Below are 12,270 nucleotides of genomic sequence, written 5' to 3'. Positions count from 1 at the left end.
TGTTCTTAATGATTCCAGCTCTGTCACCTTGAGAAATGTTAATTTCCTAGAAAGGCCTTTAATCTTATTACTCTAAATCATAATAGCCACATTTGTGATTTATGTCTTCATAATGATAAGTTGGCTTTCTGTGGTTCCACAAAGCTTATTTACTTCTCAGAATAAGAGTGTATATACTCAATGTATATAACAACCCTTGAAATTTATGCATGTATGAGATTGCGGTGGGATGATGGAGATCTTGATTCTTATATCATGTTGAAGAAGAATTTGCATGCTGACAGGGTCAGTGAGCAAAGCGAAGTTTATTGAAAGTGAGAAGCCTGCTATAGCAGTCAGGAAGGGGAATCCAAGGGAGGAGTTGCTGAGAAGTGAGTACAGATTTAACCAATCAGGAGAGGAGCAGAATAATAGCCAATCAGAAGGTAAGGATAACAATCAGGAAGCCAGAATAGCAACCAGGAAACTAGAAGTGTATGCTAATAAGGCATGTTTCAACAACCAATCAGAGAACTGACATTGGAGTAGCCTGTTTCACGCTAAAGTGTGCTGAGTTTCAATTAGGTCTATTCCCTCCACTCAACATCTGAAGATTACATTGTGTATGTTTCCACAACTCTAATCTCCCCCTCCCTCAGGGCTCCTGAAGAGTTACATCATGTGTTTTTTTTTAATACTTCTTTTTTTTTAAGATTTATTTATTTACTTGAAAGTCAGAGTTACACAGAGAGAGAAGGAGAGGCAGAAAGAAAGAGAGGTCTTCCATCCGATGGTTCACTCCCCAATTGGCCGCAATGGCCGGAGCTGCACCAATCTGAAGGCAGGAGCCAGGAGCTTCCTCTGGGTCTTCCCACATGGGTGCAGAGGCCCAAGGGCATGGACCATCTTGTACTGCTTTCCCAGGCCATAGCAGAGAGCTGGATAGGAAGTGGAGCAGCTGGGACTCGAACTGGTGCCCATGTGGGTTGCCGGCACTGCAGGCAGCGGCCTCACTGCTACGCCACAGTGCCGACCCCAACTTACGTGTTTCTTTGCCTTTTTTTCCTTCCTGTCCAGGGGCCCCTGGAATCCCAAACAAGATAGTGGATATAGTCCAACAATCTAGCAAGATATTTAATGGAAAGGCTGTCTTTAGCTCTAGGGCCCATTCCTTCACTTCCTCTCCCCCAGAGGTAACCATGAGTACTGAGTTCTTAAAGCACCCCCCACTTTTTTAAATCTTTGTGTTATCTTGCATCTGTTTGGAATTTAATGTTGGTAATCATTTTGTGTCTCCTTTAAAATTTCTTTGACAGTTCACATGTTTGTACAGTAGAATTATAGGTAAATTTCATGATGATTATACATTTGAAATGTGAGAATCCTATTTTATCTGTACCAGAGTTTTTCAATATTCTCACTATTGACATTTGGTACAGATTAATTCTTTTTTATTTTTAAATTTTAACTAACATTACAAATTACATATTTAAGAAGTATTATTGATGTTTCTAGACACATATCCATGTGTAATACTCAACTCAGGATAAATATATCTTCTCAAAATGTTTATCATTTCTTTATGGTAAAAAATTTTTAAAATCTTTCTTCTAGCTTAAAAAAATATATACAGTACATTAAAAAAAAGATTTACTTATTTATTTATTTGAAAGCCAGAGTTACAGAGAGGCTGAAGCTGAGGCAGAGAGACACAGAGGACTTCCATCCTCTGATTCATTCCCCAAATGGCTGCAATGACCAGAGCTGAGCTGATCTGAAGCCAGGAGCTAGGAGTTTCTTCTTGATCTCCCACTCAAGTGCAGGGACCCAAGCACTTGGGCCTTTTTCTGCTGCTTTCCCAGGCCATAGCAGAGAGTTGGATCAGAAGTGGAGCAGCCGGAACTCAAACTGGCACCCATAGGGGATGCAGAAACTGCAGGTGGCAGCTTTACCCACTATGCCACAGCACCTGCCCCAATAGTACATTATTATCTATAGTTGTCCTACTGTAAAATAGATCATCAGAACTTCTTACTGTTATCAACCTGTAACTTAGTACCCATTGATCAATCTTCCTCCATCCTGCCCTCCACTCTATTCTCTCCAACAGCTGCTAACCACCATTCTACTCTCTTCTTTGTATGAGAGCAACTTTTTTAGACCCTACATATGAGATAGATCTTGTAGTGCTTGTCTTTGTGGGTCTGGTGTATTTTACTTAACATAATAACCTCTAGTTCCATCTGTGTTGTTACAGATGACAGGATTTCACCTTTTTTTAAAGGATTTATTTATTTATCTGACAGGCAGAGTTAGAGAGAGATATCATCCATCTCCTTGTTCCCTCCCCAAATGTCTGGAGCTGGGCCAATCTGAAGCCAGGATCTTCCCCTTCTGAGTTTCCCCTGTGGGTACAGGGGCCCAAGTACTTTGACCATCCTTTGCTGCTTTCTCAGGTGCACTCGCAGGGAGCTGGATTGGAAGTGGAACAGCCAGGACTCAAACAGTACCCATATGGGAGGGTGGCACTGCAGGCAGAGGTTTTACACACTATGCCACATTGCTGGCCCCAGTTTCATCCTTTTTTATGGCTAAATAGTATTCCTGTGTGTGTACATATTTATGTATATGTTTCCACATCCTGCTAATGCACTTGAGAAAGCAGTAGAAGATGGCCTAAGTCCTTGGGCCCCTGTACCCACATGGGAGACCCAGAGGAAGCTCCTGGCACCTGGCTTCAGCCTGTCCAAGCTACAATCATTGCGGTCATTTGAGAAGTGAATCATTAGAAGGAAGATCTCTCTCTCTCTGTCTCTGTCTCTGTCTCTACCTCTTTCTGTAACTCTATCTTTCAAATAAATAAAATGAATCTTTAAAAATAAAGTTTTGTAATTCAGATGCGTTCTTTATATAATCTGGATATTGACCCCTTGTCAGATGTATAGCTTGCAGACATTTTCTTGCATTCTGTATGTTTTCTCTTCACTCTGTTGATCTTTATTTACTTATTTATTTATTAAATATTTATTTTATTTATTTGAAAGAGTTACACAGAGAGGTAGAGACAAAGAGAGAGGTCTTCCATCCGCTGGTTCACTCCCCAAATGGCCACAATGACTGCAGTTGTGCCCATCTGAAGCCAGGATCCAAGAGGTTCTTCCGGGTCTCCCACATGGGTGCAGGGGCCCAAGGACTTGAGCCATCTTCTGCTCTCCCAGGCCATAGCAGAGAGCTGGACTTGAAGAGGGGCAGCCAGGACTAGAACCAGCACCCATATGCAATGCTGGCACTTCAGGCTAGGGCTTTCACCCACTGTGCCACAGCACTGGCCCCAGCCTTCTTTATTTTTTTAAAAATTTATTTATTTTGTTTGAAAGGCTAACTTATAGCAAGAGAGAGGCAGGGAGATCTTTTATCCACTGGTTCACTCCGCAGATGGCAGCAACAGCTGGAATTGGGCCAATCTGAAGCCAGGAGCCAGGAGCCAGGAGCTTCTTCCTAATCTTCCACAGGGGTGTAAGGGCCCAAACACTTTGACCATTGTCTGCTGCTTTCTCAGGCACATTAGCAGGGAGCTGGATTGGAAGTGGAGCAGGGACTCAGACTGTTTATATTTTATTTTTATATTTTTAAAGATGTGCAGAACTTTTTAGTTTGATAACATCTCATTTCTCTGTTTTTGCTTCCATTTCCTGTACTTTTGAGGTCTGATCCCCCCTAACCACCAACAAAAAAAAAATCCTTGCACATTCTAATATCCTGAAGCATTTACTATATTTCTTCTAGTTGTTTCATGGTTTTGGGTCTTAAATTTAAGTCTTTAATCCATTTTGAGTTGATTTTTGTATCTGACGAGAGAGAGGGGTCTGAGTTTCATTCTTCTCCATGTGAATATCCCATTTTGATTCAGGGTGATTCTTTACTTTGGTAGGAGGGAGGGTCGCCCTGTTTATTACAGGCTGTTTAGCAGCATCCCTGAACTCTATCAACTAGATGCTAGTAGCCTCCTATTCCCAAATTATAACAATGAAAAACATCCATGGACATTACCAAATATCCCTGAGGGTAGCAGGGGAAGCAAAATCATCCCTGGTTGAGAATTAATGATGTATACCATTTGAGAGCTTAACTTAACTTTTTTGGTACACATTTGAACATCCTAATATTTTATTATTTAGATATATTTCTGTTTGTCTGCTGTAAAAATGCCTTTTTTCTTTATGTCCTAATCTTAGAAAATTGCTCCAGAAACTCATCGTTCAAAAGAAGTACCCTTAAATGAGAAGGTTTGTCTGCAAGTGGGATCCCAGTGTAGCACCAGTGAAAGTGAGAAGCCTAGCATTTTGGTGGAAAAGTGCATTTCACCTCCTGAAGGTAACAACTGCGCACACTGTCTTTTTAATATTTAGGGTATAAATCCATATTCTCCATATGCTTGCATTCATTGTCTGTTCATTCATTCAGTTCTCAAAGATTTGCTGAGTCTAGTAAGTGCCAAGCACTGTAGCAAGTCTTGGCAAGACAATGGTAAGTATGTGGGTGTTGCTGCCATCCATGGGCTCAAGGACAACTTGAATAGCAAGGCCTAATAGTTATGTAAAACTTAATGATTCGAAAAAGAATACACACACACACACACACACACATACTTTTCTTAAATCAAGCCTCACAAGCTTATCTTGTGAAGCAGGTATGGCATGTATTACTCTAATCTATTTTACGAGGAATAAAAAAGGGAACAGAGTGATTTGCTCTTGGCTTTCAGATTCCAGATGTGGTGATTTGAAAAAAAAAAGCCAAAATACTATTTTATTCATTATATATGGAGATTAGTTTTATAAACAGCATTTCTTTGGGATATAGATATTAAAAAAGAAAAATAAACATGCCAGCCCAGCAAGTTGATTATTGTCCCCCATTGTCACATCACCCAATGTCCTTCTGACTCTTATGTTACATACAGAGTAGCATATACTGATTAAGAATGTTTAAGTCCCAGATCTGCTCTCCACTAGTTGTGACCTTGGACAGTTTACTTATTAGCCCTTCCTCACCTCAATTTCTTCCTCTATAAAATGGGAATGATGCTACCTACCTTCTACAATTGTTGAGAGGATTATGTAAGGCAGCATATGTAAGCTGCTTAGATTAATGCCTCATAGAAAGTAAACACTGTACACATATTGTCTATAATATGATGTCTCTTGTTTGGACAAGGCAGGGCCTCATCTCCCATCTCCAAATCTTATATCATGTAGCAGCCTGTGCTCTGGGCCATTTGCTTTACCAGCCTTGAAGTGTTCAAAAACATATGTAGTGTTTATAAAATTATGTAAATCAGGACTACTAGGAGGCTAGGAGCATGGTTTAAAACAATTTACCTGTCCTATTCTCATTTATTTAAGAGTTTAATACTCTGGGAAAACTGTCTATATTACACTATAATAAATATTCTGGGAAAAAAGCCTAAGTTATACTTGGATATAAAGTTGTTGATGATGGCTCAATATAGTACTCCTTCAAGGGTCATAAGGGATACTAGATTTATATATTATCTAAAGACACTTCTTTTTCCCCCTCTTTTTTATTTATATTTATTTTTTTCTTTTTTAAGTTTTGTTTAATGACTGCATTTTTTCATAGATAAAACTTTAGGAATATAGTGGTTCTTTCCCCCCTACCTTCCCTCTCTCCCCGACTCCCATCCCACCTCCTACTCCTTCTCCCATCTCCTTCTTCATTATGCTTCATTTTTAGTTTGATTTTTATATACAGAGGACCAACTCCATGTTAAGCACAGATTTCAACAGTTTGCACACACACACAAACACACAGCATATATAGTTTGAAAACAAGATTTGCAGTCGATTCTCATAGTACAACTCATTAAGGATGGAGGTCCTACATGGAGAGTAAGTGTACAGTGACTTCTGTTGTTCCTTTAACAATTAACACTCTTACTTATGACGTCAGTGATCACCCGAGGCTCTTGTCATGGGCTGCCAAGGCCATGGAATCCTTTTGTGACCATAGACTCCATCGGTATTTGGACATGGCCATAAGCAAAGTGGATGTTCTCTCCTCCCTTCAGAGAAGAGTACATCTTTCAACTAAAAACACTTAATTTATAGACATGGTACCTTAGCTAACTAAAATCGCTTTAGAAAGATAGAGACTTTTTTAAAGATTTATTTTATTTATTTGAAAGGCAGAATTAAAGAGAGACATCTTCCATCTGCTGGTTCACTCTCCAAGTGGCCACAACAGCCAGGGCTGGGCTAGGCTGAACCATGAGCCAAGAGCTTCTTCTGAGTCTCCCATGTGGGTACAGGGGCCCAATTGCTTGGGTTGTCTTCCACTGCTTTGCTAAGCCATTAGCAGGTACTTGGGTCAAAAGTGGAGCAGCTGGGACTCAAACTGGCACCCATATGGGACATCAGCATTGTAGGCTGCAGCTTTACCCACTGTACCACAATGCCGGCCTCAAAGATAGAGATTTGAAGTCAGAAAGATTTTAGTGCTCCTAAAGTCACAACTCACAATAGGCTTCTACTAAGTGTTAAGTTAGGCTTACTTTTACTCAGAATTGCTTTGGGAGAAATGTTTACCTTTTAACACTAGATGTGTCAATGTTGATCAAAAGATGGGTAGATAAATTGTACCTTAATAAAATTTTTAAGACCAGTAGACAAATGGATTGATTGTGTTGACACATTCATTTAGGAATTCCATAGTCATTGCCTATGATGAAAATGCTATTTGATCTTTAGCCTATCCCTCCTTTAGGGGTACCAGAGTTAAGTCCCTCTGATAAGGCAAAAAGATGTTTCTTTGTATCAATGAAGAGAAAGAGAAGGTTGTAAACAAATGAGATTTGGGTTTTCTCTCTCCTGAGTGTCTTATGGGTGAAATGGTAAGAATGAGAGATGAGGAGGGATTAGCTTTCTTTTTTCTTTTTCTTTTTCTTTTTTTTTTTTTTTTTAGCAGAGTGATAAGGCTTTATTGGTGATAGGGCATCCATCAGAACGGAAGGGCCAGAGAGACAGAGAGAGAGGGAGCACCCAGTCACTTGGACTGGCGGAGAGCTAGGTTGCATGGTTGAATGGAGAGAATATACCTGGGCAGGCCAGGCGGGCAGCTCAGCAGAGAAGCAGAGGGCTGAGCATGGGAGTAGCTTTCATTAAACACCCACAACCCTTCCACGTGCCACAGAACCATTGGGTGGTTTTTAGCTTTATGTGGGAAGGAGATTTCTAAACTCTTGGCCTGGATATTCTAGGTGATCCTGAGTCTGCTGTGACTGAGCTCCAATGCATTTGGCACAACCTGAGCAACATGAAATGCTCTTGGCTCCCTGGAAGGAATACAAGTCCTGACACTAACTACACTCTCTACTATTGGTGAGTATGTATAATAGAGTGACTGGAGGACCAGTTATGACTGTGTCGGGAGCTTCTGGATTCAACCCAGTCAAAAGAAGCAACTGAACAGCCTATTTTCTACAAGTGCAAAAAGTGGGCGATTTACAAGTGAAAAATGCATCTGCTTTGTGTGACTGCTTTTTAAAACTTTCTGTTTTTAACTATAGAGCCACAGGATGGTACCAAAAATGTACGGGGAGATTCTGTATACCCATCACTCAGCTTCTCCCAATGGCAACATCTTATGTAAATATAGTACAATATCAAAACCAGAAAATTGGCATCGGTAGGGCCTACCAACCTGGTCATATTTTACTAGTTTTACATATACTTATATGTGTGTGCACAGTTACATGCAGTTGTAGCACATGTGAAGATGTGGAACAGTTCCATGAGCACAAAGATCCCTCAAGTTGCCCTTTTATAGGCACACTCACCTCCCTCTTTCACCCCCTCTCATTCAGGACTTGGCTCTCTAATCTCTGGGGACCACTGATCTGTTATACATCTCTTAATGTCATCATTTCCATCTTAATCTTAATGTCATCATTCCTGGAATGGAATCCCGCAGTATATAACCATTTAAGAATGCTACTATAGTACCCTTGAGATCTATTTACATTATTGTGCATATCAACAGTTCATTCCTTTTGTTGCTGAGAACCAGTCCATTATGTGCCTCTATCTGTTTGTTTAACCATTCATTGATTGAAGGATATCTCAGTTGTTTACAGCGTTTTGCTGTTGTGAATAAAGTTACTATAGATATGTAGACATAACTTTTCATTTCTCTGGAATCAATGCCTAAGAGTACAATTGCTCATTCATGTGGTTACTGTGTATTTAGTTTTATAAAAGCTTCCAGATTATTTTCTAAAGTGGTCGGATCATTTTATGTTCCCACATGCAGTGTATGAGTTTTTGGTTTCTGCTTTTAAAAAATTATTTGATACCCAGGTCAACAAGTAGTTTAGCTTCAAACTGAATAACTTTAGGGGCTGGCACCGTGGCTCACTTGGTTAATCCTCCACCTGCAGCGCCAGCATCCCATATGGGCACTGGGTTCTAGTCCCAGCTGCTCCTCTTTCAGTCCAGCTCTCTGCTGTGGCCCGGGAGGGCAGTGGAGGATGGCCTGCCGTAGTGGATATTTGGGGAGTGAACCAATGGAAGGAAGACCTTTCTCTGTTTCCCTCTCTCTCTCACTGTCTATACTCTACCTCTCAAATAAAAAAAACTGAATAACTTTGATAGTCTTATATTTAATACTCTGGTATTGTGGTGTTTAGTATGTGTGACTATGACTTTGTTAAATTTCCAGATTAGTCTATAATCACTTCCTTTCCTTAGATCTAATATTATTAACAGCAGGACAAGAGAGAAAGGACCACATTATTCCAGTTCAACTCATTAAACATTTACTAGCACACATTATAGGTAAAACACTGAATGGGCAACAGAGATAAGAAACATGTCTGTGTACTTAAAGCTTAAAATGAAGAAGGAGAGTGCCCACCACAATTACCTATATGAAGATAACACAGTGTATGCCAAATGCAGTTATATAGACAGACACTTGAGGGAAGCTAGGGTAGAGGCTGTGGTGGTGGGTGGCCCAAGAGGCTAGGAAGCTCTGGAGAAGCGGACAGATTGCCCACATGCAGAGTTTCTCAGAGGCTGAAATCTGGGGAAGGGCATTCTGAGGAATGGAAATACTGAGTCATTGGAGACCAGGGTAGATATGGGGATATCTAGCATCAGCAGTCTGCCCCTCCCCCACAAGCCTTGTCTCCCTTTCTAAAATTTGTTAAAACTTTTTTAAAAGATTGATTTTATTTATTATTTGAAAGGCAAAGTGGCAGAGAGAGAGACAGAAAAGAGATCTTCCTTCCACTGGTTCACTCTCTAAATGGCTGCAACAGGAGCCAGGAACTCCATCTAGATCTCCCACATGGGTGCAGGGGCCCAAGCACTTGGACCATCTTCTGTTGCTTTCCCAAGCACTTTAGCAGGGAGTTGGATCAGAAGTGGAGCAGCGGGGAATCAAACCAGTGCTGCAATATGGGATGCTGGCATCATAGGTGGTGGCTTAACCCTCTTGCCCCAATACCAGCCCCTAAAACTACTTCTGAGAGGGCAAGATCTAGGACTTCTGAAGCTACAGGATGACCATAGGGTTTTGTTCTAGAGTATCCATATTACCTGATGACTTCATGCAAAGTAGTTTGGCATATTAAATATTCATGGCTATATCATGAAAAGCAGTGCCCAAAAATCATGTGAATTTTTTTTAACTTTTATTTAATGAATATAGATTTCCAAAGTACAGCTTATGGATTACATTGGCTTGCCCCCCCTCAATGACTTCCCTCCCACCCGCAACCCTCCCCTTTCCTGCTCTCTCTCCCCTTCCATTCATATCAAGATTCATTTTCAATTTTCTTTATATACAGAAGATCAGTTTAGTATACATTAAGTAAAGATTTCAACAGTTTGCACCCACATAGAAACACAAAGTGAAAAATACTGTTTAAGTACTTGTTATAGCATTAACTCTCAATGTACAGCACACTAAGGACAGAGATCCTACATGAGGAGTAAGTGCACAGTGACTCCTGTTGTTGACTTTACAAACTGACACTCCTGTTTATGGCATCAGTAATCTCCCTATGCTCCAGTCATGAGTTTCCAAGGCTATGGAAGCCTTTTGAGTTCACCGATTCTTAGCATATTTAGACAAGGTCATAGTCAAAGTGGAGGTTCTCTCCTCCCTTCAGAGAAAGGTACCTCCTTCTTTGAAGACCTGTTCTTTCCACTGGGATCTCACTCACAGAGATCTTTCATTTAGGTCCTTTTTTTTTTTTTTTTTTTTGCCAGAGTGTCTTGGCTTTCCATGCCTGAAATACTCTCAAATCATGTGAATTTTTGGACAACAATCTACAAAGTTTGCTTGGGGATTCACATTCACTCTCCCCAGTAGAAGGATCCTTCTGGCAAAGTTGAAAAGCACTGCAGGTGAACCAGATGACACTGAGATGGTGTGGTTCTGTTTGTAGGGTTTTTTTCCCTGATGGAAATAAATCTCCTTTGAGATTTTGTAGTTTTTCACTTGCCCACTCAGTACCTGTTTTTTTTGTTTTTTTTTGTTTGTTTGTTTTGTTTTTTCGACAGGCAGAGTGGACAGTGAGAGAGAGACAGAGAGAAAGGTCTTCCTCTTGCCGTTGGTTCACCCTCCAATGGCCGCCGCGGCTGGTGCGCTGCGGCCGGCACACCGCGCTGATCCGATGGCAGAAGCCAGGTACTTATCCTGGTCTCCCATGGGGTGCAGGGCCCAAGCACTTGGGCCATCCTCCACTGCACTCCCTGGCCACAGCAGAGAGCTGGCCTGGAAGAGGGGCAACCGGGACAGAATCCGGTGCCCCGACCGGGACTAGAACCCGGTGTGCCGGCGCCGCAAGACGGAGGATTAGCTTAGTGAGCCACAGCGCTGGCCAAGTACCTGTTGTTTTTCCTTTACTTAAAACCCTTCAGTAGTTCTCCAGTGGCTTCAGGGTAAATCCAAACGTCAGCATGACAGACAAAACCCATTATGACTTGGCCCCTGTTGACCTCTCTAGCCTGGGTCTCATCTTCCTCCTTGCACCCCTGCCCCTCTTGCAACCCAGTGTTAGCTAACATTTCACTTCTTTCAGTTCCTCAAATGGACTGTTCGAACTCTCAAGCAGAATGGTGGAATTCAAACAGTATTCAGACAGAACAGTGGAAACATTCTGCATCTTCTCCTAGCTCATACCTTGTCCTTTCTCTTGATGCCTCTTAGTTCTCTTTATTTAGCTCAGATACCATTTCCACTGCAGAAAACCTTGCTTGACCTCTCAAGTCTACATAGCTGTTCCTTCATTGTCTCCCACGGGAACTTGTACTTTGGTGTGCCATAGTGTGCAACATGGTGCATTGTCATTTCCTGTTTACTTGATGTTGTCCTGCCCCAAGCTTCAATCTCCTTTGAGAGCCGGAACTCTGTCCTGTTTCCCCCAGTGCCTAACACTTGGTAGGTGTTCCAAAAATCTTGTGAATGTTTGTTAGAATCCAAAGGGAGAGGACATGCAGAGTTGGGGTGAGGACTCAGGAAGGATACGCGATTTAGGAGTACTACAGTTTAGGAATAAGAAGAAGGATTGAATCAGTCTGGCTTCCTGAAGACTTGCGAGCGAAGAAGCCAAAGAACTATGCCTTAGAATAGTCCCTGTTGTTGCTGTGTGATTTAGGGAGAGCTATTAACAGAGGCTTTTAAAAAGCCCTGTGAGTTGATAATGTCCCTGTGTTAATCCGTTGTTTTCCCTGGAGTCATTATTTGTAAAACCACAGGGAACACCTTTTTAAAGGGTCTGTGTCTATATAAAGAGTAGGAAAGGAAAGCAAGAAATCTTAAACGGTATCTCATTCCATGGCAGCCTGTGCAGGAAAATTACCAAACTATTAGAATCAGGGTGGCATTGGAGACAGATAGTGCCCTAATCCTTAGGGTTCCTATAAGAAAAAAGAAAGAAAGAAATGCCTTAAGGGTATATTAGCACAAACCAAGAGCAAATTGCAAAAAGAGTATACCCTCTGGGTGAATGAATTACAAAAATCCGGACTGACCAATTAGAAAAATCATTCCACTTCCTCTGGGCTGATTCATACAGAAGGCAGTGCTTGGGCTGGCTTTCCCTCTCAGTTGATGCCTTTTTGCAGGTCACAATCTGTACAACCGTTGGAAGTGCCTCAAGAAGTAATCCCAAGAGAATGGTATTTACTGGTACCCAAGAGGGGCAGGTATAAAGGGATCCTGCTTTTTTTTTTCAGTGAGAGAGAGAGACAGAGAGAAAGG

The 12,270-nt window shown here is 41.4% G+C and overlaps 1 protein-coding gene across 1 annotated transcript in view; it reads left to right on the top strand.

Moving 5' to 3' along the window:
* The window catches only part of IL13RA1 (interleukin 13 receptor subunit alpha 1), a 71,352-nt gene that overhangs the window by 21,974 nt on the left and 37,108 nt on the right, over positions 1–12,270 (top strand). The window contains exons 3-4 of the mRNA XM_008272919.5: positions 4,215–4,353; positions 7,259–7,379. Of these exons, the coding sequence (XP_008271141.3) occupies positions 4,215–4,353; positions 7,259–7,379 (260 nt within the window). The remainder of the gene's footprint in view (positions 1–4,214; positions 4,354–7,258; positions 7,380–12,270) is intronic.

Source organism: Oryctolagus cuniculus, chromosome X (genome assembly GCF_051225735.1).
Source record: "Oryctolagus cuniculus isolate XC-2025 breed Fujian yellow rabbit chromosome X, ASM5122573v1, whole genome shotgun sequence".
Taxonomy (NCBI): domain Eukaryota; kingdom Metazoa; phylum Chordata; class Mammalia; order Lagomorpha; family Leporidae; genus Oryctolagus; species Oryctolagus cuniculus.
The sequence above is the reverse complement of the archived record's forward strand: the minus strand, read 5'-3'. Positions and strand labels throughout refer to the sequence as shown.